Here is a 23123-nt window from a genome sequence, read left to right as displayed (position 1 = left end):
GCTTTGTCAATTACCTTACTAATTCCAGTAAGGTTCTAGAGTATGCTGGTTTAAGAAAAAAGTTTAGAAAATGTGGGAATGAGGGGATAGAAAAGAACACATCACACAATCCAGATCTATTAATAGGATGCATATACAATTACTTATGTAATTAGTCACTAAGGGTGAGAGCTGTTAGTATCCATGATGGAAAAAGTGCAAAAATAATACCATAAAAAATTGATGAGAGATTCAAGATGTTGCCATGATGATAACATGAAGACCTGATGTTGATATAATCCATATAAATTCTGTTATTTTCAAATTTATATAATGTAAAAATACAGATTTTAAAATTCTGACCTTGTTACTTGACTTAGATTAGTGCCAATAAAGCATTTTTAAAAATATGCTTTAAGGTGAAAAATTTTAAGTAATTTTCCCTAAGGGACATCACCTACTCTTAGGCTCTTACCTTCATTAAAACTTGTCCTCACACTTAAGAAAACTCATAAAGTCTTTTCAAATATTCCAGAGACATAGAATCTTTCTGAGATTTTAATGCCAATGTAATATATTAATCCATTGGTTCTTTCATAAATGTGTATTTTGGCTTCACACAGTCTGCATGATGCCTTGCCTTGATCAGTGATTTTAAAAAAACACATTTCAGTGTTTCAAAGAGGTAATAAGGTGAAGCCCATCACCCAGACTTTTGTGTTTGATTTTTAGGTTTTTTTTTTTTTGGCTTTCTCTCAGCTTGAATCTCTTTCATGTTGTTATTCTGTAAGATGGGGTGGCATATGAAATTTGCTCAGTCAGGATGTTAGTCTCATTCCGAAGCACAAAAGTGCTTCCAAAATCATCATCCTGCTATAATGAAAGGTATCACCATGAGACTTTAAGATGTATCTGACCTTCTAGCAGAGGTCAGTCAATTAGTCCCAAAGGCTATTTGAATAATAACAATGAACAAATAAAAATAATGAGAAGAAAGAGGAAACAAAAATTAAAAGGTTCACCTTAACTTTCCCAGCATTTTCATCATCTTCCTTTTTTTCTTCAAATTCAAAGGCAACAGTCATGCGTTGTTGTCTCTGTTCTTCCCACAGTGTAGGGTTAAAGCTGTCACTGTCTGACTGGAAATCTACAGTTAGATTCCAAAGTGTTATTGCTTTTTTTAAAAAACATAAATTGTTATTTAACAGAGCTTAGTACGCTATACGAAAAATGGTGATAGGTACTAAAAACAAATACAAAGAGAAAAAAAGAAAAGGAAAAATAAAGAAACAGAAAGAAAGAAAGAAGTAAAGAGGGAAAGAAAGAAAGAGAAAGAAGGAAAGAAAGAAAAAGAGGGAAAATATTCCCCTCATATTTGTTACATAGTCTTTTAACATCTTAACTCACATTCAGCTTTCTTAAGTATACATTAATTATATATTGGGGTAGAGAAGTTTTCCAGTGTAGAGAATGAGCTCTCCATAACCTAATTATGATAATAGAGCTGAATTAGGTATTTTAAACCATTATCTCTTTTAATCTTCAAAACAGCACCATGGTAGAAGTAATATAATCCTCAATTTAATAATGAGAAAACTATAGCTGAGTTTTAAGAAACTTGTTCAAAGCCATGCAGCTTCTCCACGGACAATGCAGGATTCTATACCATGACTGTGTGATTATAGAGTCCATAACTGTAACCACTAAATGCTATTAGGATGTTATAAAAGGTACTACATAACTTTGGTTTTGCAATAAACTGTCCAAGATTGCAACCTTTCTTGTTGTTGTTCTTTTGTGTGTCTGGTAGGGGGCAATGTAGTGGTGCTTGGTTTTATGGTAAAAAAACATTTGGAAAATAGTCTTTAACATTCAGGTCTCAATTAATCTAAATGTGTCTCAAATTAACAGGGAAAGGAAATGGCTTATCAATCTTTAATTTACATGTTGGTTAATGGTAATATCTTCTTTGCAACAATCCTGTGAAGATCACATGAAAATGCAATAAAAGCACTTCCCAAAGGATAACCTTTATTATATAAAACTTTGTGTGTTGCAAGGATTTCTGCAAATTCACTCATTACACTTCTGCTTGAAAAACCAAAGGGTGACTTGTTTAAATTTCAAGAAAACTTTTCTGTTACCAACTCTGCTTTCCTCAAAGGAAAACAAAGTGAAACAAACTAGGCTAATTCCTTAACATCACATCTTACCTAACTAGATCTACCTCATTCCATGGAACAATTTAGGGATTTAATCTGTCAGACTAGATCTCAGAAATGGCCAGAAAATATGAGACACTTTTCATTTTCCCCTATAGCCTTTCAAAATGAAATATTTTGTTAATCTAGGGATATTAAAATGAAAATGTAAGTAAAGTTGCATGAATAAAACATAATCCTTATTTAAGACTCTTGTTATACCCTATGTAAACACAGTGGCATTTCTTTCATAAATTCAAAAGATCAATTTTACTGAAGCCTGAAAAATATATATGATCTTTCCTTTTTCTACTTCTGTAAGTCAAAATTTGAATGAAAATATCCTAAAACATTTCAAAATGATTCATTTCCCTTTTTAAGTAAAAAAACCTAAAGACATTTATTATAATTATCCTGAAAATAAGAACTACATAAGCAAATAGTTTCTTTTAAAAGTTGGTCTCTTTTAAAAGGGTTGGGTGGATTTAATCCATGGGTGGATTAAAGTGGGTTTACTCTTTCAAGAATTACTATTACTGTTAGACTGTGGTAAATGTGCATGACAGCCTGTGCTGGCTTGAGCTAAGGGGCCTGTGCTGAATTTCAAATGGTAAAGGATAAAGCTCCTTTAAACATTTTATGAGTAATGTGATCATAGAAGAGAAAATTTTATTATTGAAAAAGGTTTAAGTTTTTCAAAAATTATTCCTATCATAATTGCTGACATTGTTTAGGAAAACTCAACTTGAAAAATTAGTCATTTGCAAGTCATCTCTTTACGGTTGACTCTTAACATGAAATAATTTGGGGCCTGAGATCAGGACTAAATGTTTAAATTGTGTTCATAAAATTAGTGAATGCAGGAAATAAACCAACTTATCTTCCTTAAGATCTGACTCTTCTTAGCTCATTTCAACTGGCTAGGTATCACCTTTGGTTAACTAGTCCTGGGTTTTGCAATCCACCAAGAAAAGATGTCGCTCCTAAAAGTCAACATTATTTTCATGACAGATATAAAGAGGAAGAGTTATGTTTTTGAAATCTTACTTAGAATATTACAGTATGGAAGATAATTAGAGTTGCTTAGAGTTAACCCCCAAATGATTTATGTGTGTCATGTAATTATGTGTCTTGCCCATGTGCCACTATTGGCCAGAGATTAGAATAAAATTAATCCCTTTTATTCATAATCATACAAGCATAGGAGAAATTTCTACTGACTGTTTACCTTCATCACCACGAGGTTGCTGTGGAAACATGTAGTTAGTCAATACTCTTTGCTTTGTTTCTGGATGGGCTTCAGTTTGTAAAGGGATAAGGGCTTTGGACTGGAAGCAAAGGACATAAATTAGATTAATAAGATTGGAAGTATAAAGAATATTTCTTTTATATAGCATAAAGGTCAATAGTCTGGACGCACTGTGCTGAATGAACAGTTAAAGAAAAGTAAGGAAAAAGGTAATGAAATAAGAAAGTATAACATAAAATAAGACTATTGTAGAGGAATATTTTGAAATTCTAAGGTTTTCATAATGAGATTTTCTTTTTCTTTAGTACATTCTTTTACAAGACCTATTCATCTTCATTGAGTAATGCCAGTTTTGATCTTGAAGAGACCAAAATATGTCAAACTGTTTCAACTAAGTAAACTTTTGGTATAGTCCTATATTTTCATGAACTGTTGCCCTAAAATATAAATGGAATTTGCTATCAAATTTATACTATACAAGATCATCTATGAATTTAATTAGGTTAAAACATAAGCATTTATTTTAAAGAAATTTTTGTAACCAAAGACAGGGTCCACATACACATAAGCAACAATCCTTGTATTTGATATATCACAATATATTTACCTATGGATGGTAACATTTAATTCTCTATTATTAATTTTATTTCAGAAATACTATTTATGAAGGTATTTTTTAGAACTTTTATGTTATATGCTATTTTTATAAAACATATTGGAAATAATCATATTATTTAATGTTTTAAAATACACTTATTTCATGACATTTATTAATAAGAGTGAAGCACAAGGGGGATTTGGGATACCAACTTGTCTCATGAAACTAAGTCAGAAACACATTAAATCGCTGTTCTAAATAAAAGCTAAATGGTGCAGCCACTGTTCTGTTCATTCTCCCACAAGAATAATAAATCATGACATTAGGGGATGTTTTTTTACAATGCAAGACTGTAGAAAATACTGTTCCATTAGCATAGTTCACGTTGATTCCAGAAATGATTTATTTATAATGATATATTGATGCTTTGAAAAATCTACAGTCCATTGGTAAGACTTGAATTTGAATGACAATCTAATTTTTTTTAGTAGATGGAAGAAAGTGCTGTAATGACTGTAGGAATACAAACATTATTCTCACACTTATATTTCACATTTTGTAGAAGTTTATTTTAATTTTTTACAAAAGTAGCTCAATACCTATGTCTGAACAATTCATTTACCAGTAATGCTGTTTTTATGCTCAGAAAATAATCATAACAAACTAAAACCAAGATGATTTGTTTTCACTTGGTAATTCATATTTTGGGATAGGATGTTTTAAAATTTTAGGATTACAAGAAAAAAGTAAAAAGAAGAAAAATAAACTATGTCAAAATCGTCTATCACCAGTTTTTCTGGTGGCAAATCAGATGTCTTCAACTATTTCTTTTTATTTTCCAGTTAATAAAATTATTCATTAACACTCAATTACTAATTCTATTATAATCTATTTTCATAAGTATAAGAGTTAATATCAAAACAATTTCACAGAAGACACTGGTAATAGCAACAAAAGACATCACAAATTTTTTGAATAAAGTTTTAGAATTAAGTTGATTATAATTAAAAGCACACACACACACACACACACACACACACACACACACACAAAAGGAACATGGAGGATAATAATTCCCTCTTGTGGGAATTGTGGTAATGATTTCTTATTCTTTACCTTCAGAGGTATAATTAAAGTACATCCTCTGAGGACATGTATATACCACCTAGAAAAATGATCATTTTGTGTATTAGGTCTCTGAGAATGAAGTAGAAGCTAGATTGAAGCATTTAAAAGGGGTGAGAACTACAGTACTGTTTGTCCACAGCAATGAAATACTTATTTGAATTATTACCTTTACAAAAATCTCTCCTCCAGGGGATAAAGAATCTATATTTTGCAGTGATTGTCAAAGGTACCTATTGGGAATAAGTTAGCAATTCAAAGTTTCAACTGTAGTTCATTTGAATAAACAAAATAAATCAGATAATAAAAATTTTTACCTGATTGTCAGAAAGCCACAAAGCTGCAAGCTCCTTAAGTTTGGTAAATGAGAATGGTAAATTCTTCAATCTGCAAAAATAAGAAAAGTCTAATAGCATGGGTGAAGATGGATAAATTTCATTTTTATGAAGAATTTTTTAAAATACTGTAACTTATTTGTTTCATTCTTCTCTCTACTTCTTTCTCCATTGAGTAGCCTGAGCAAGCTTTTAAAAGTGAAAATCTCGAGTTTACAACTCTTCAAATGCTAGGATAAAACTGAAAATTGTTAACACGCCTTGTCAGACCTTATAAGATCTGGTCCTCTAAAACCTCTCCAGAGCTTCTTTGTTACTCTTTTCCTGACAGTCCCATTAGTTCCACTGGCCTTCTATCAGCCTACTCTGAGGATTAGCCAAGCTCTTTTCTTCTGTCTGGAATATTCTTTCTTCCATACTTCACTTAACTAAAATTCCACATATTCTTTAGCTCTCAGCTTAAATGTCAGTTCCTCAAAGCTTTTCTTGACTCTTCATTTAAATTTCTTTCACCAGTTTAGTCTCAAAGCACTTTCATGGAACATATCACAGTTTGTAATTTTTTGTTTAGTTTTGTGGTTATTTTTTTACTGTCTGTTATCCCCATAAAATTGTAGGCTCTATGAGGGCAAGAGGCCATTTCCACCTTACCTCGAAAGGAATTTACAGCTCCTGAAAGTGTGTCCTTTTGTTCTTTCACCCTTCATATATTGTGTAATAGATATTCAAAGAGGGAATCTTTAAAAATAGCATTTTGAGATAAGTAAAGTTGGCATCAGCCTTGGTATTCAATCAAAATTATCTATTTAGGTTTGGCTTCAGCCTGTGGAGGGCCAAATCACCAACTGTCTGCTTCAACATACTGTATGATATCCCTGAAATTGTGTATGATCAATATATTGTCATTACTTGGGTTACCACCATAGCTAGTCAACAGAGTGAATAATACAAACAAGGCACACCAATGAATTTATTGTTATTTTCTGCATGTTCACTTTTGAATACAAATATTTTAGATATGACTTGGAATGATAATTTCTTTGAAATTCTTTAATATGTTGGAATTCAATCAGTCAAATGATGAATAAATATATTTTGAGAACAGAAGTGGAAAATGTTATAATAATTAATAAGGATTGTGGAAGCAGTTAATTGTATATGCAAAAGCAATTAAGCACTATCAAATAATTTAATAAATATGAAAAGATATTGACAAGCCAAGAAACATATCAACAGAGTGTATTAGCTAGGTAAGTTTAGGAAGGATATAATAACCTTTCTGAGCTAACAGAAACTTGTAAAACATAAATAAGTATATAAAGAATAACAGGGATTAAATTATATCACAATTATTTTTAATATAATTATTTTTTATACTAGCATTTATAACATTAAACCAAACTGTCCATTAAAGTTTTCTAATTTTTTAGTTATTTAATTTAAGTCAGAAATTATGAAGTAATGTGTTATGAGGAGAAGTTTTTACATCATGTGGAGATGAATTAAAAGTAGAATATCAATTCTGCCACATAAAAATTACATGAGGGGAAAACTGTCCAGAATCATATACAATATCCATGATAAATCATCAGTCAAATCATAAATGTAGAGTATGGAAAGAAACTGTCAGAAAAGGATGTTACCTTCATTTTTCCTTGTTCTTCCAGTGACCACCATTGAAAGTGAGCATTTATTTAGTATCATAACTGTGTGGTGTATTGATCACAGGAGCAATCTTACAGTTGACAGTGTAAAAGAATCATTGTTCCTGAACTATAATGACGAACTTCTAAAATTTATTACATTTTAAATATAAAATTGGAATAATCATGACTTTTGGATAACATTTAATATTTAATCTTTTATGCAAGCAGTTTTTTCTCTGACAGTGATGTTCAACTTTAGCCTCAGCTTTGACTGAATGTTGATTTTAATCTCAGGTTAAGATTCATTGATTAATTCATCAATTTAAAAATATTAATTTGGCTCTATACTATGTTCCAATCACTGTATTAGAAGACAAACTAGCTTATATTTCTGGCCAGATGAAGTATTTTAAACTCCTACTATTATGAGATTCTCAATGTCTTATTAAAATCTTTTGCATTGGCATTTAGCAATGTGTTGTCCTATGGTACATACTCACATGTGCTATATTTGTTGGATAAATAACTCCATTAGGAGTCCTAACTATGGGTCATTTAAAAATATTTTGTAAGCATATTTTCCATATCATCATGTAAAGTATTAATGTATAAAATTTGAGCAGACGAAGTATTTAGGAGAGACTTCCAGCTCACCATGAAAACCCTCCCTCCAGGTTGACAATAATGAAGCTTGGTTCCACTGGGGACTGTAATTGAATCCACTAGAATCCATCTCTTATGGTATCTCTACGACCATGTTTCTAATCTTATTCACAAGAATATAATTAGAAAATTCTGAAAAATGTCTTACTGAAAGTTGGGCACAACATTTAATGCATTTCCTTCATTATCTTGTAGGTTAAGAGTCAAAACAAGAAATGGGGTTGATTTGACATGAATTACTCTTGATGCACCAAGCTATGAAGCTTCCATGTCACCTTGATTTTAAAAAAAAAAAAATTCCAAAGCCTTTAAAAAAAGATTTTATTTCTTACATGGAATATTTTAAGCTACTAAGTGAATGGTTTTTGAAATTCACATTAGTAGTTTTTTCTTAGACAAACCAACAAACAAATGACAACTCCCACACTTAGTGAAACCTTAGAATCTGAACATTCTCTGTGATTCCATAAAAGCTAATCTTTGTTAGTTTTGTTGCAGTCTCATATTATCATTTATCTGACTGAAACTTAATGAAAACAAAGAGTTCAAGTAGTCTATTCTAATCCACAATCACTTTATCTTCTTAGAAGTTATTTTTAGTCAGTATTGATTTTATCCTTTCCTATTTGAGGACGACTGTGGTAGAAATAAAGATGAACAGCATTTTCACCCATTCACCAATATAACAACTTTGTCACAAGAAGAGGACCTATCCTTTCTTTGTTCATCCTTTTCAGAACATGATTAAATAGCCATTTGGTTGTCTTTACTATAATGTGCAAACCTCATGACTTTTGAGTACTAGCTTCTTGGCAATATTCTCACCAGTGTTCTGGTGGTGTGGACAGTATATACATAGCTCAGTTAATTTACTGGAGACATAAATATATACATGAAAACATATATGTATGCATACATACATAACTGTGGACATATTTTTATTAATAAATTTTGTAGACTTTCACTACAATTATTTTTCCATGTTTTCATAATATTATGCTTTCTGCATATGGGAGGGTTTTGGTACATAAATTTGGGTGTATAAATTTTACATAAGTTTAATATACAATATATGTTTCTATATAATCAAACAATAAAAGTTTGAAGTATCAGTTTAAAAACCATTTAGCTTCTGCCATTTTCTAAATGGATATTTGCATACTTATATAAATATTTGCATTCCATATACTTTATAAGATACAGAAAAAAATTTCAAAATTATTGATAAGAAACAATAATTTGCTTTTAGAAAATAACTAATATGTGATTGTGAAATATTGCAGAAATACCTGTTGTCACTCAAATTTAAGACTCTTAGTTTCTGCATCTGTCCAATCTCTTCAGGAAGAAATTCCAGTTTATTGGAGCGTAGAGACATAACTGTTACATTCTTACAGCTTCCAATCTATGGGTAACAAAAGAAAAAAAAAGTAAAGAATCACAGTGTAAACTATTTTTATACTAACATTTATAATTTATAAAGTAATTTAATTAATTTACAAATTTCTTTATCACTTTAAAGACTATCAATATGTGTATTGTTTTATTTTTTATAATCTCACTCTCTAAAATATGTCTATAATACATATATTCCTTTAGATATTAAGACTGTGTATCTCATATTTTTTTACATATTATGAAGGAAAAATTTTCTTTTTGATTTTATGATTAGAATACTTGTTAGCTTCATTGTTTTCATAAATCACATTGTTTTTGTCTATCTGAATAAGTACTAATAAGCTATGTTTATAATAGATCATATATACTCAAAAATGAAATATTGTTGATATTTCCTTTGAAAAGTTAGTTTTATTTAATGTTACAATGGTATTTTTATTTTTATTCATAACTTTTGTCTCTAAATAATGATATATGAATTATTGTTCCTGTATTATGAAAGCATTTAATAGAAAATGTTAAATTGAAAATATACTTCACAGTTTTTTCTTGACATGAATACATGGAAGTCCCATTTAGAGATGAATGCTAATGGACCATTTTGGTGGATCCTGAAGTTAAAACAATTATGCAACATGATACTTTAAACAACTTATTTATATTAAAAACTTTCACTTAGAACTGGAAGTATAGTTATTTCAAAATTTATTTATTGTTTTTAAAAGCAAAATATATAAGTTGGATTAGTTAAAATTGTATTCCTTAGCATGAACTAATTTATAATATTTTATTACTATTTTTGGCAAGCAGTGTTTAAATCAAATGTATTTCCTGGGTCAAATATAAAAACTTATAACTTGCCATTTAAAAAAGAATGATTAACAAATAAATAATTCCTGTATACATTCACAGCTCAACTCGTAAGCTACACTGCTACTGAACCTGTTAAGATTTAATCCCCAAACAGATTCATTAAAAGAAATTAATAGAAACAAGTTTATTCCTCACTTCTCTGGGTAATTCTGGAAGGAAATTCTCATCGACTGCTAAAGTTCGAAGACTGTGAAGGTAGCCAATAGTAGAAGGTAGTGACTCCAGTTCATTACAGCTACAGTCAAATTCTTCTAATAAAGATAAACTGAAAATTAAATACATTAGTTAGACATTTTAAAAGGTCATGTGGCACAAAAGTTTTGGAAAAGCCATATATTCAAATTCACCAACCAAATTATTTAGCTAGTGACTACGTAATATTATATAAGTTAATTTATCTATTCAACCAAATGTTCAATACCATTTAATAAGTGGTTCAATTTGCTGAAATAAATGTAGTTCATTTTTCTCCTTTCTTAATTCACCTGTCATTTAAATGAGCCATTGAGAATGACAAAAGATTTTGTTTGTTTTTATACAACTTAGGTGTCACATATAGTCAGAGGCTCATAATGTATATCCTTGGAATGAGTGCATATAACTGGCATGGGCAGGTAGAAGGGTATAGAGGGCAGGTCCAAGAAAGGGAAGATAAGGGGGGCAAAATATTAACAACAAAAACACTGATTAAATGCTAGGTATTTTACTAAGCATTTTAGAGATAAAAATAACTACTCTTTTCTTTAAAATAACTCTAGCAAATATCTATTATTTTAAATCCATTTTACACATAAGGAAATTGAGGCATAAAGAGGCTAAGTAACTTGTCCAAGGCCACACGAAGTAGGAAAACTAGTACCTAAATGCAGACAATATGGCTCCACTCTATTTTCTTGCCTCTCAGCCTGTGCATCAGTAGCAGAGGCTATGGACAGGGCTCATTTCAGCCTGCAGATGTGTTTTGGTTGGTTTACATAGTATTTTAAAAAGTGGTAAACTCTACATAATGACCCAGACTTTTGGTGCCTTTTGAAAAAGAAGATCTGCAAATACTGGGCCTTTATTCTTGCATGACAATAATGGAAACAGAGTAATGGCTGCTGTCTTCAAATGAGCACAGTTCTCCAGTTTGCCACAATCTCCACCACTCCAAACTTAGCCTGCTTTACCCCAAATCTACAGAAAGGAATTGTATGCGTACACTTTCAAGCTATCACAAGGGAACAAGACATTTTATTGTCTGGCTTGAGATAGCTGGGAAAGAAAGAGTGCCTGGCACAGAGAAAGCGCTAGCTATATTTAAGCGGTCATTGATGTTAATATTATTACACTGCTATTACCATTCATATCATTGTTTTACTGTAATAGGAAGGAACCCTCAAGGATGATGATCTCACCATTGTAAAGGGAAGACTGAATTAGAATTAGCTGGAGTAATATTGTAGAATCAACTTCCCTTTTTTATATCTTGGAACTAGCTGGCTTGAATGCAATTTATTCCCATAATTTAGTTAACAAGTGAACACAGAAATTAAGCATTTGGGTTTTAAGTTAGTCAGAATGGATTTGTGTCCCAGTCTTGTCACTTATTAGACATATTATCTTGGGTATCAAAAAATAAAACAAGGGGCTTCCCTGGTGGCGCAGTGGTTGAGAGTCCGCCTGCTGATGCAGGGGACATGGGTTTGTGCCCCGGTCCAGGAAGATCCCACATGCCGCGGAGCGGCTGGGCCCGTGAGCCATGGCCACTGAGCCTGCGCGTCCGGAGACTGTGCTCTGCAACGGGAGAGGCCCGCGTACCGCAAAAAAAAAAAAATAAATAATAATAATAAAAAATTAAAAAAATAAAACAAGGATCAGAGCTCAAAAATCAAAGCTGATTTTATTTACTGCCAGGAAAGGGAACACTCCCTGTTCACACTCAGAAGAAATTCACTTAGCACTGCACTGCGGGGGGAAAAGTCAGTGCCAAAAGGGGGTGGTGACAGGAGGTCATGATGATCATGCTCATTAAAGATGAAAAAATTGCATTATGGAGAGATTGGAATAAGTTCACAAGTCTGTGTACAAGTAGGTAAATCAAGTCCCGTCATTCATGGGTCAGGGAAGAATCTAATTCAGTCAAGTTCAGTCTGACCCTGATCAGGGTAACTCATGATTTATGGTCCTTAACAGCTTCAAGTGGTTAAAACCCAGAAGTGGTGAGACACAGTATTCAGCTGTGAATAATAGCTCTTAGGCAAATGCTTTTCCTTTTGCATAGACAAGTCATATTACTTTTCCACAGGCCTTAGTTTCTTTGTATTTGCAGTGACGATACTAGTAATTCCTGCCTCATGCAGTTTCTCTGAGTAGTTCATGAAATACTGTAAGTAAAGAACTTAGCACAATACCTGCCATAAAATACACACTCAGGAAATATTTTTTCTTTTTATTAGTGAACCCTGAGAAATTAATTTCTAAATCCTTTGAGACCTGCACATTCAGGGGTGGTCATGTCAATGGGTACCAGACATACATGGCTGTGTGACTCTGTATGTATGCATTGGTGGTGGCAGAAATCAATGTATGTGGAAAACCCAGTAACAGATTATTTGTTTCTTAAAAAAAGTCTAGCACAGTGTCATACACATATAATACACTAAGAAAATTTGGTAGAATTGAATGAAAGAGGTTTCTATCTATGGTTTGTGGTCATGTACTCAGCAAGTGGTCATGAAAGTACGAGTGAGTTTTAAAAATAAAAACTAGTGAGACAGTGGCATGTACATATATACACTACCAAATGTAAAACTGATAGCTAGTGGGAAGCAGCTGCATAGCACAGGGAGATCAGCTCGGTGCTTTGTGACCACCTAGAGGGGTGGGATAGGGAGGGTGGGAGGGAGGCACAAGAGGGAAGAGATATGGGGACATATGTATATGTATAACTGATTCACTTTGTTATAAAGCAGAAACTAACACACGATTGTAAAGCAATTATACTCCAACAAAGATGTTACAAAAGTAAAACTTCAGATGTATGCTCAGAGGTAGAAGTCAAAGAATTAAACAATTAAATAATACAATTAAGTTTTCTTATTTTTCTTTCTTTTATGAAAACATTTTTGAAGTTAGTCTTGAATCATAGTAAGGCACTCCTTACTTTGCACAGATTTCAGTTATCATGGTTTCCTTAAATAACATTAGTCCCCCAACAACATGGCTCAAATTTCAATTACCTCAGTATATTAACTGTGAGTAACTGCATAAAGTACAAACTTTGCTGCTAACACTTCAGTCCACAAATCGCTGTGTAAATAACAGATGTACATCATGATCAGTGACTAGTCATATTACTTTTTTGAGTCTGTCAGTGATCAGCCTCTGCACATCCACTATTCAGTTCACACACGGACAGTAAGTCTTGTAGTTATGTTGCCTTCTTGTCAATCGGCTATAGAGAGATACTATAGGCACCATAATTTAACATTTAAAACACTACTCCTGTTGGATAATGCTCTTCGTCATCTTATTTCTCTTGGAGATTTGGATGAAAATGTGAAAATTTGCTTTTTATCACCAAGAACAACTTCATTAATCCAACCAGTGGACCAAGGAGTTATTTCAACTTTGAAGGCCTGTTATCTTACACAGACTTCTGAAGAGGCTATTGATGCTACACCTGGAGATCATACAGTTTCTTTAGCTGAGTTTTGGAAGAAATATGACATAAAGCATTCAATTGAAAATATTCAAACATCATGGCAGGAAATAACAGCAAGTAATACTCATGCATTGTAGCAGAAACTTTTAACATACTGTGCAAATAATTTGGCAGGATTTGAACTGAACATACATGGAATTATAGAAGAAACAGCTGACTGTGGGAATGCTGCCTGCCACTGTTTGAGAGCCTGTAGATCTGCTGCCAGAGGAACTTAGTGAAGGAAAACTTGTTGACATCAATGAGGAAAGTGGTTGTAATGAAAGGATGAAGATGTCTCAGAGGAAGTGACCCTGGCAATAAACTTTACATTAAAGGAACTCTCAGAGATATTTCATGATATTGAAAGCACAAAGGATAAAAGTTTGGAAGCTGATCCAAGCTTAAAAGGAGGATGACAATTCACTGGCTCATAGAAAAGATGTTCACTCTGAATTACAACTTACACAATGAAAAGAAGGCAAGCACTGTTCAAACTAATTTTGATAAGCTTTTTTTTAAAAAAAAAACACTTTAATTCTTGATGTTCCTAATGTTTACAATGACTGTGTATTAAATCCATGTTGATTTATTATTTTTCCATTTCTCTATACATTTATAACCAACAGCAACAGTATTTAATGTTTGAAAAGGTTTAAAGATCTTTCGTCAGAACAATCATAATTTCCTCCATTGATTCTTAAGACTATTTTGCATAGTTTCAGTGTGCATGGTTGTTTTCATAGTCCCCACTACTGTGCAAAGTGAGGACTTCCTACAATAAAAAGATAACATTTTTACTGCATCATGGGCTATACTGAATTAATAATTTATAGCCTGAAAGTATTTTACAGTTTTGGGTTACAAAGAAAATCTATTATGTGCAAAACACACATTCTTCAATGATCTCTGAATTCAAAGGATTCAAACTCAAAATCTAACATTCCAACTGACTTTATTGATGGTTATCTTGTTATAAATCACCTAAGGTATTTTAATACAGGATCCTATATGAATACAGTTGTACCACATTTACTCAAATTATCACTGGCATTCAAAAGATAGACCAAAATAAGTGAAATAAATCTGACAGAGAAAGACAAACACCACACAATTTCACTTATATGTGGAATCTAAAAACAAAAATACAAAAAAGTAAAAAAAAACCCCACAACCAAGCTCATATATACAGTGAACAGTTTGGTGGTTGCCAGGAGTAGGGGATAGGGGGTAGAAAAAAATGGGTGAAGGTGACTAAAAGGGATCAACTCCCCATTATAAAATAAATAAGTCATGGGGATGTAATGTACAGCATCGTATAGTTAACAATACTGTACTTGAAAGTTGCTAAGAGAGTAGATCTTAAAAGTTCTCATCACAAGAAAAAGGTAACTATGTATGGTGAAAAATGTTAACTAGATTTATTGTGGTGATCATTTTTCAATACATACAAATATGGAATCATCCTGCTGTACATATGAAAGTACACTACCCTTTGTACAAAAAAAAGGATAGACCAAAAGCTACCTTTTTTAAAATTTTTCTCTATACTCTATAATAGTACACATTAAAAGTGAAAACTAGCTGCAAAGGAAGTATAAAGTACTTCAAAGCAGTGCTTCCCAAACTTTAGCGTGCATATGGATCACCAGCAGAACTCGCTAAAATGCAGATTCAGATTCAGTGATTTGGGGTTGGGCCAAGATTCTGCATTTGAAACAAGCTAGTGGGTGATGTAGAAGCTCCTGGTCCTGGGACCACACATTTTTAAATAAAGTACTTGCAAATATGGCAAGAGTAACATTAAAATACACACACACACAGATGGAGAGATATACCATGTTCTTGGATTGGAAGATTCAACATTGTGAAAATGACTATACTATCCAAAGCAATCTACAGAATCAATGAAATCCCTATCAAACTACCAATGGCATTTTTCACAGAACTAGAAAAAAAAATTCTCAATTTGTATGGAAAGACAAAAGACCCCAAATAGCCAAAGCAATCTTGAGAAAGAAAAACAGAGCTGGAGGAATCAAACTCCTGGACTTCAGACTATACTACAAAGCTACAGTAATCAAGACAGTATGGTACTGGCACAAAAACAGAAATATAGATTAATGGAACAGGATAGAAAGCCCAGAGATAAACACATGCACATATGGTCACTTTGTCTTTGATAAAGGAGGCAAGAATATACAATGGAGAAAAGACAGCCTCTTCAATAAGTGGTGCTAGGAAAACTGGACAGCTACATGTAAAAGAATGAAATTAGAACATTCCCTAACACCACACATGAAAATAAACTCAAAATTGATTAAAGACCTAAATATAAGGCCAGACACTATCAAACTCTTAGGGAAAAACATAGGCAGAACACTCTATGACATAAATCACAGCAAGATCCTTTTTGACCCACCTCCTAGAGAAATGGAAAAAAAAAAACAAAAATAAACAAATGGGACCTAATGAAACTTAAAAGCTTTTGCACAGCAAAGGAAACCATAAACAAGATGAAAAGACCACCTTCAGAATGGGAGAAAATATTTGCAAGCAAAGCAACTGACAAAGGATTAATCTCCAAAATATACAAGCAGCTCATGCAACTCAATATCAAAAAACCAAACAACCCAATCCAAAAATGGGTGGAAGACCTAAATCGACATTTCTCCAAAGAAGATATACAGATTGCCAACAAACACATGAAAGGATGCTCAACATCACTAATCATTAGAGAAATGCAAATCAAAACTACAATGAGGTATCACTTCACACCACTCAGAATAGCCGTCATCAAAAAATCTACAAACAATAAATGCTGGAGAGGGTGTGGAGAAAAGGGAACCCTCTTGCACTGTTGGTGGGAATGTAAATTGATACAGCAATTATGGAGAACAGTATGGAGGTTCCTTTAAAAACTTAAAATTAGAACTACCATATGACACAGCAATCCCACTGCTGGGCGTATACCCAGAGAAAACCATAATTCAAAAAGACACATGTACCACAATGTTCATTGCAGCACTATTTACAATAGCCAGGACATGGAAGCAACCTAAGTGTCCATTGACAGATGAATGGATAAAGAAGATGTGGCATACATATACAATGGAATATTACTCAGCCATAAAAAGAAATGAAATTGAGTTATTTGTAGTAAAGTGGATGGACCTAGATTCTATCATACAGAATGAAGTAAGTCAGAAAGAGAAAAACAAATACCGTATGCTAACACACATATATGGAATCTAAAAAAAAAAAAAAATGGTTCTGAACAACCCAGGGGCAGTACAGGAATAAAGATGCAGACACAGAGAATGGGCTTGAGGACACAGGGAGGGGGCAGGGTAAGCTGGGACGATGTGAGAGAGTGGCATGGACATATATACACTACCAAATGTAAAATAGATAGCTAGTGGGAAGCAGCTGCATAGCACAGGGAGATCAGCTCCGTGCTTTGTGAACACCTAGAGGGGTGGGGTATGGAGGGTGGGAGGGAGACGCAAGAGGGTGGGGATATGGTGATATATATGTATACGTATAGCTGATTCAATTTGTTATACAGCAGAAACTAACACAAAACTGTAAAGGAATTATACTCCAATAAAGATATTAAACACATACACACACACACACACACACACACACACACACACACACAAGATATGTCAATGATGGCTAAAATTCATGTATAAATATTATAAGAGTTGTGTTCGGTAAGGTTTTACCTTAGATCACATATCAGTACAAGCAACACTACTCAAGGTAGTAATGCTTGACATTAAACAACAGCAACAATATTGACTTAATTTTCTAAAAACATTCTCCACATTTTTCTCTACTTTAGTTTGGTCTCCATGAATCAGTCTTGGATGAGAACATATTACTGTATCATTAACCCTCAATTACCTAGCTAATGGGGAAGAGGGATTGTGAATATACTACACAGATAATCTATGATTAAACTTTAACATCATTTATGACCATTAGAAACCATTAGATACCATTAAATATTCTATTAATGTAGATGCTAATAAACATAAAAATAAATGACTTTGGGCTTCATTTTCTTAGTTCACTTTTAACTCTTAACAGAAGTAATGTAATTCCATGGAAAATGTTCAGACAGGTTTGGGTTCCAATTCTAGTGTGGTCACTTAATATCTGAGTGAACTTTATCTACTTATTAATCCCTGTTTTTTAATCTATAAAATTGGTTGATAATGCCTGATATGTAGAGTATCAGTGAGGATTCAATGTATGCTACCTTACTAGCACATTGATCTTGGACTTCCCAGCTTCTAGAACTCTGAGAAATAAACTTCTGCTGTTTTAGTCACCCAGTCTATGCTACTTTGTTATGGCAGCCTGAGCAGAATAAGACAATACATTATTATCATATTTGTAAATAAGTATAAAACATTTTTCTTGTTAAGAACTGGATCTTTCATTCATTTTATATTACTAATCCTTACACAGATGAACATAAGCAAGGATCAATAAATAAATGGTTTTTTGCTTATTATTATTGATGACTATTATAATTTATTGAAGGCTATCTAACACTAAGTCTCACAATAAACTCAGAGATGTATTATTATTTCCATTTTACAGATGAGAAAACTACAGCTCTGAGATGTGAAATGATGTGTCCAAGGTCAATTAGTTAATGAGTGGAGAAGCCGGTCTAGTTCCAAGGCTTGCAAATATTCCCCTGTGCCATACTGCCTAGGTACGATGAAGAGATTAAACATGTTCAAGACATGATACCAACCTTTAAGGAGCCCATATACTAGTTGGGAGGGCATGACATTATAATTTAAAGGTAAATGATGATACAAAAGATAAATAAGAGACTTATTGGTAGGAATGTAAATTGATACAGCCACTATGGAGAATAGTATGGAGGTTCCTTAAAAAACTACAAATAGAACTGCCATATGACCCAGCAATCCCACTACTGGGCATATACCCTGAGAAAACCATAATTCAAAAAGAGTCATGTACCAAAATGTTCATTGAAGCTCTATTTATGATAGCCCGGAGATGGAGACAACCTAAGTGCCCATTGACAGATGAATGGATAAAGAAGATGTGGCACATACATACAATGGAATATTACTCAGCCATAAAAAGAAATGAAATTGAGTTATTTGTAGTGAGGTGGATGGACCTAGATTTTATCATACAGAATGAAGTAAGTCAGAAAGAGAAAAACAAATACCGTATGCTAACACACATATATGGAATCTAAAAAATAAAATAAAATAAATGGTTCTGAACAACCTAGGGGCAGGACAGGAATAAAGACACAGACGTAGAGAATGGACTTGAGGACACAGGGAGGGGGAAGGGTAAGCTGGGATGAAGTGAGAGAGTGGCATGGACATATATACACTATGAAACATAAAATAGATAGCTAGTGGGAAGCAGCCACATAGCACGGGGAGATCAGCTCAGTGCTTTGTGACCACCTAGAGGGGTGGGATAGGGAGAGTAGGAGGGAGATGCAAGAGGGAGGGGATATGGGCATATATGTATATGTATAGCTGATTCAATTTGTTATACAGCAGAAACTAACACAACATTATAAAGCAATTATACTCCAATAAAGATGTTTTAAAAAAAGATAAATAAGAGACATATAAGAAATGGAAAAATATCAGGCTAGAGTGTTCCCTAACTTGTATAAAGAGTTCACAAAACTTATTTGTCCACAAAACTTATCTTTATGTCATACCTATTAAAATCTCAAGTAATGATTATTTTGAGGAATATAACTTAGGAAATGCTGGTTTAGTTAGTAGGTGTACTGAGCTTTTAATTTAAAGGAGGAAGCTGCAGTGGTCTGGGTAGACAGAGGGAAAAGAATTAAGTTGTAAAAACAAGTAAGCATATTTTTGAATACAAATACCCCCAATCTGATTTAAGTCAATAACTCTTTACCTTATTGGACTTCATTTTTATAAAACATTTATTAAATGTGTGAGCACTTTCCATGTATTAACACATTTAATCCTCACAACATTCTTATGAGGTAGGCATTATTACTATGATTTCCATTTTACTGAGGAGGAATCTAAGGCTCTACCCAATAACACATCGAAGAGCCAGGTTTCAGACCCAGAAGGTCTGGCTCCAAAGCCAAAGCAACCAACTGCTGTGGTAAACTTCTCTCAGGGAGCTTTGTTTTAAACCAGCATCTCGGACTTCCCTGGTGGCGCAGTGGTTGAGAGTCCGCCTGCCGATGCAGGGGACACGGGTTCGTGCCCCAGTCCGGGAAGATCCCACATGCCACGGAGCGGCTGGACCCATGAGCCATGGCCGCTGAGCCTGCGCGTCCTGAGCCTGTGCTCCGCAATGGGAGAGGCCACAACAGTGAGAGGCCCTAGTACCGCAAAAAAAATAAATAAATAAACCAGCATCTCGGGTAATTCTGATGCAGGCACAATGGAATAGGGTTTGAGAAGACAGTTATCTGATAGGTGTATAAGTAAGCTGAATCCAGTTAGTGGTTCTTAAACTTTAGCATGCGTCAGAATCCCTGGAAGGGTTTGTTAATACACAGATTGCTGGTCCAATGCCCAGAGTTTCTGATTCAGTAAACCTGGGATTGTCTCTGAGAATTTGCACTTCAACACGTTCCCAGTTGAAGCTGATGCTGCTGATCAGGGGACCACATGTTGAGAACCACCAGTCTAGACTAGAATATGGAAAAACTTGAATATTAGTGTGAAGAAATTTGGGTTTTATCCAATGCAGGGTGTGTGTGTGTGCGTGTGCACACACACTTTGTTTTTAATTTTTTGACGAGAATAACATTACATGATACAAAATTCAAAAAGTACAAAAGGTATACGATAAAAGCAAGTCTCCCTATATACTCTATTGCCCAGCCCCCAAATTCTCCTCCCCAAAGCCATACATTTCCAGTTTCTTGTGTATCCTTCCATGCTTAGGGAATAGAGGGAAGCGCAGTTTTTAGCATTCAGATACCTAGAATGCTTATTTTCTTGTTATTATAGCAGTCTAGTAAGCAGACTACTGGAATTTACCATCTAGGGTATTGATATCATATAAACTAAACATCTGGATCAAAGAATTAGAATTTTAGACATAGGTGGAAATTACAAATGAAGAAACTAAGCCACTGAGAGTTTAAGTAATTTGTCCAAGTTCACACAGTAAGTGGCGTAGCCAGGGTTCACACCCATGCTATTTGACTCCAAAGCCAGTGCTCCTTGCATTATTCCTCAGGAGTTTGAGGCCCATAGGAAAGAAGGCATTTACCCAGCTTTGCATAGTTACGTAGACTCTCTGATTCTAGTCAGCAGTCTTTCTCATTGACCATACTCTATGATGGAATGACTTTTTAAAATATCCATTCAAATTTTTGAGATTTTATTGCCTTTCTCCAAAGCTACGAAGCTAAGAGAGAGTAGGTTTAGCGTATGGTTCCTCTTCCTATGGGAGATCTTTTGCCTTTAGAGCAATGGGGCTCTTAAATGACCTAATATTACAAAATGTGTGACTCAACTATAACACATATTAAGAAGCATCATAGGACCCAGCAATCCCACTACTGGGCATATACCCTGAGAAAACCATAATTCAAAAAGACACATGCACCCCAGTGTTCATTGCAGCACTATTTACAATAGCCAGGTCATGGAAGTAACCTAAATGCCCATCAACAGATGAATGGATAAAGAAGATATGGTACATATATACAATGGAACATTACTCAGCCATAAAAAGGAATGAAATTGGGTCATTTGTAGAGACGTGGATGGACCTAGAGACTGTCACACACAGTGAAGTAAGCCAGAAAGAGAAAATCAACTACCATATATTAATGCATATATCTGGAATCTAGAAAAATGGTACACATGAACCAGTTTGCAAGGCAGAAATAGAGACGCAGATGTAGAGAACAAATGTATGGACACCAAGGGGGGAAAGCGGGGATGGGGCGTGGTGGTGGTGGGATGAATTGGGAGATTGAGATTGACATGTGTACACTAATATGTATAAAATAGATAACTAATAAGAACCTGCTGCATAATAAATAAATAAATAAATTAAATTAAATTAAAAAAACAGAAGCAACATAGGTCAATTAGCAGCTTAGCTTTGAAATCTGATAACTTCTCTCAGCCTCTGTTTCTGCATCTGTTGATGGGGAGATAATAATACACACTGAATAGTGTTGATGGGGCCTTTAAATAAGAATACATGTAAAGCACCAAACATGGTATCTGGCACAATATGAGCACACACAAAAAGTTGTTTGTTACTATTTTCATTGCACATTCAATTATTAGAGTGGCTGGAACTCTTAGGCACAACTTAAGATTCAACAAAAAAAATAACCAATTTTACAAGTCATGTGGCACAAAAGTCATGGAATCCATTTCAACTGTGAAAGATGTTGAAAAATGAATTCTTTCAGCAATTTTTACTAGTTGGACTATTAAAAATTACCAAAGATAAGTCTAACCTATTGAAACATTCAATGTGCAGAATGAGAATATTTTTGGTCACTGCAGCTGATCTGAACATTTTGGTGCACAGAGTTCTAGGTAGAATGTCTCATAATAAAATAAAGACTATTTCACTACTTACAGAACACTTTCTGCATGTGATCTGGTGTGCCATTAAATAGGATTCTAATCAAATTTTATCTCTAGCCTTGAGCTAAATCTCTGATCTATCAGTTCTGAATTCCCTAAAGAAAGCAAAGCCATTATATCATTATTATTATTTTTACTTCATACAGATTGTTTATTAAGGTATACTATAAAATTTTAGAAATTTAGTTTATTTTTTGCCACAAGTGCTACCTTGAAGTGAGAACATGTTAGACAATGGCTGTCACAATTTTACCATCCAAGACATGATGTATTATAGAACTGAAATCTTCAAACTTTTTCATTTTAGGACCTCTTTACACTCTTAAAAATCATTGGTAATCTTAAAGTACTTTTTAAAATATGGCTTATACCTATTGGTATCTATAATATTATAAATTAAAAGAGGCATTTAAAAATAGTTATTTATTATTCATTCTTAAATAACAATAATAAACCCATGACATGTTAATGTAGGTAGCACATTTTTATAAAAGTAAGTATACTTTCCAAAACAAAAAACTTTAGTGAGAAGAGTGACATTTTTATTTTTGTGAATCTCTTCAGTGTTTAGCTTAATAGAAGGCAACTGGATTCTCATATCTGCTTTGTATTCAATTTATTGTGGTATATTGTTTTGATTAAGTTATATATAAAAAAGTCCAAACTCACACAGATAGGTAGTTGGAAAAGGGAAAAGTATTTTCATGGTCTTTTTGGATAATTGTGATTATTCTT

At 33.5% G+C, this 23123-nt stretch overlaps 1 protein-coding gene across 2 annotated transcripts in view; it reads right to left on the bottom strand.

The window, feature by feature from the left end:
* The window catches only part of LOC307182241 (leucine-rich repeat-containing protein 7-like), a 395705-nt gene that overhangs the window by 2025 nt on the left and 370557 nt on the right, over nt 1–23123 (bottom strand). For both annotated transcript variants that reach the window (XM_079913466.1, XM_079913467.1), the window contains exons 12-16: nt 10203–10332; nt 9086–9201; nt 5470–5539; nt 3409–3508; nt 1002–1126 (exon numbers count right to left, since the gene is read on the bottom strand). In XM_079913466.1, the coding sequence (XP_079769592.1) occupies nt 1002–1126; nt 3409–3508; nt 5470–5539; nt 9086–9201; nt 10203–10332 (541 nt within the window). The remainder of the gene's footprint in view (nt 1–1001; nt 1127–3408; nt 3509–5469; nt 5540–9085; nt 9202–10202; nt 10333–23123) is intronic.

This window comes from Stenella coeruleoalba (assembly GCF_951394435.1).
Source record: "Stenella coeruleoalba genome assembly, chromosome: 1".
Taxonomy (NCBI): Eukaryota; Metazoa; Chordata; class Mammalia; order Artiodactyla; family Delphinidae; genus Stenella; species Stenella coeruleoalba.
Note: the sequence above shows the minus strand (reverse complement) of the source record. Positions and strands in the feature narration are given on the sequence as shown.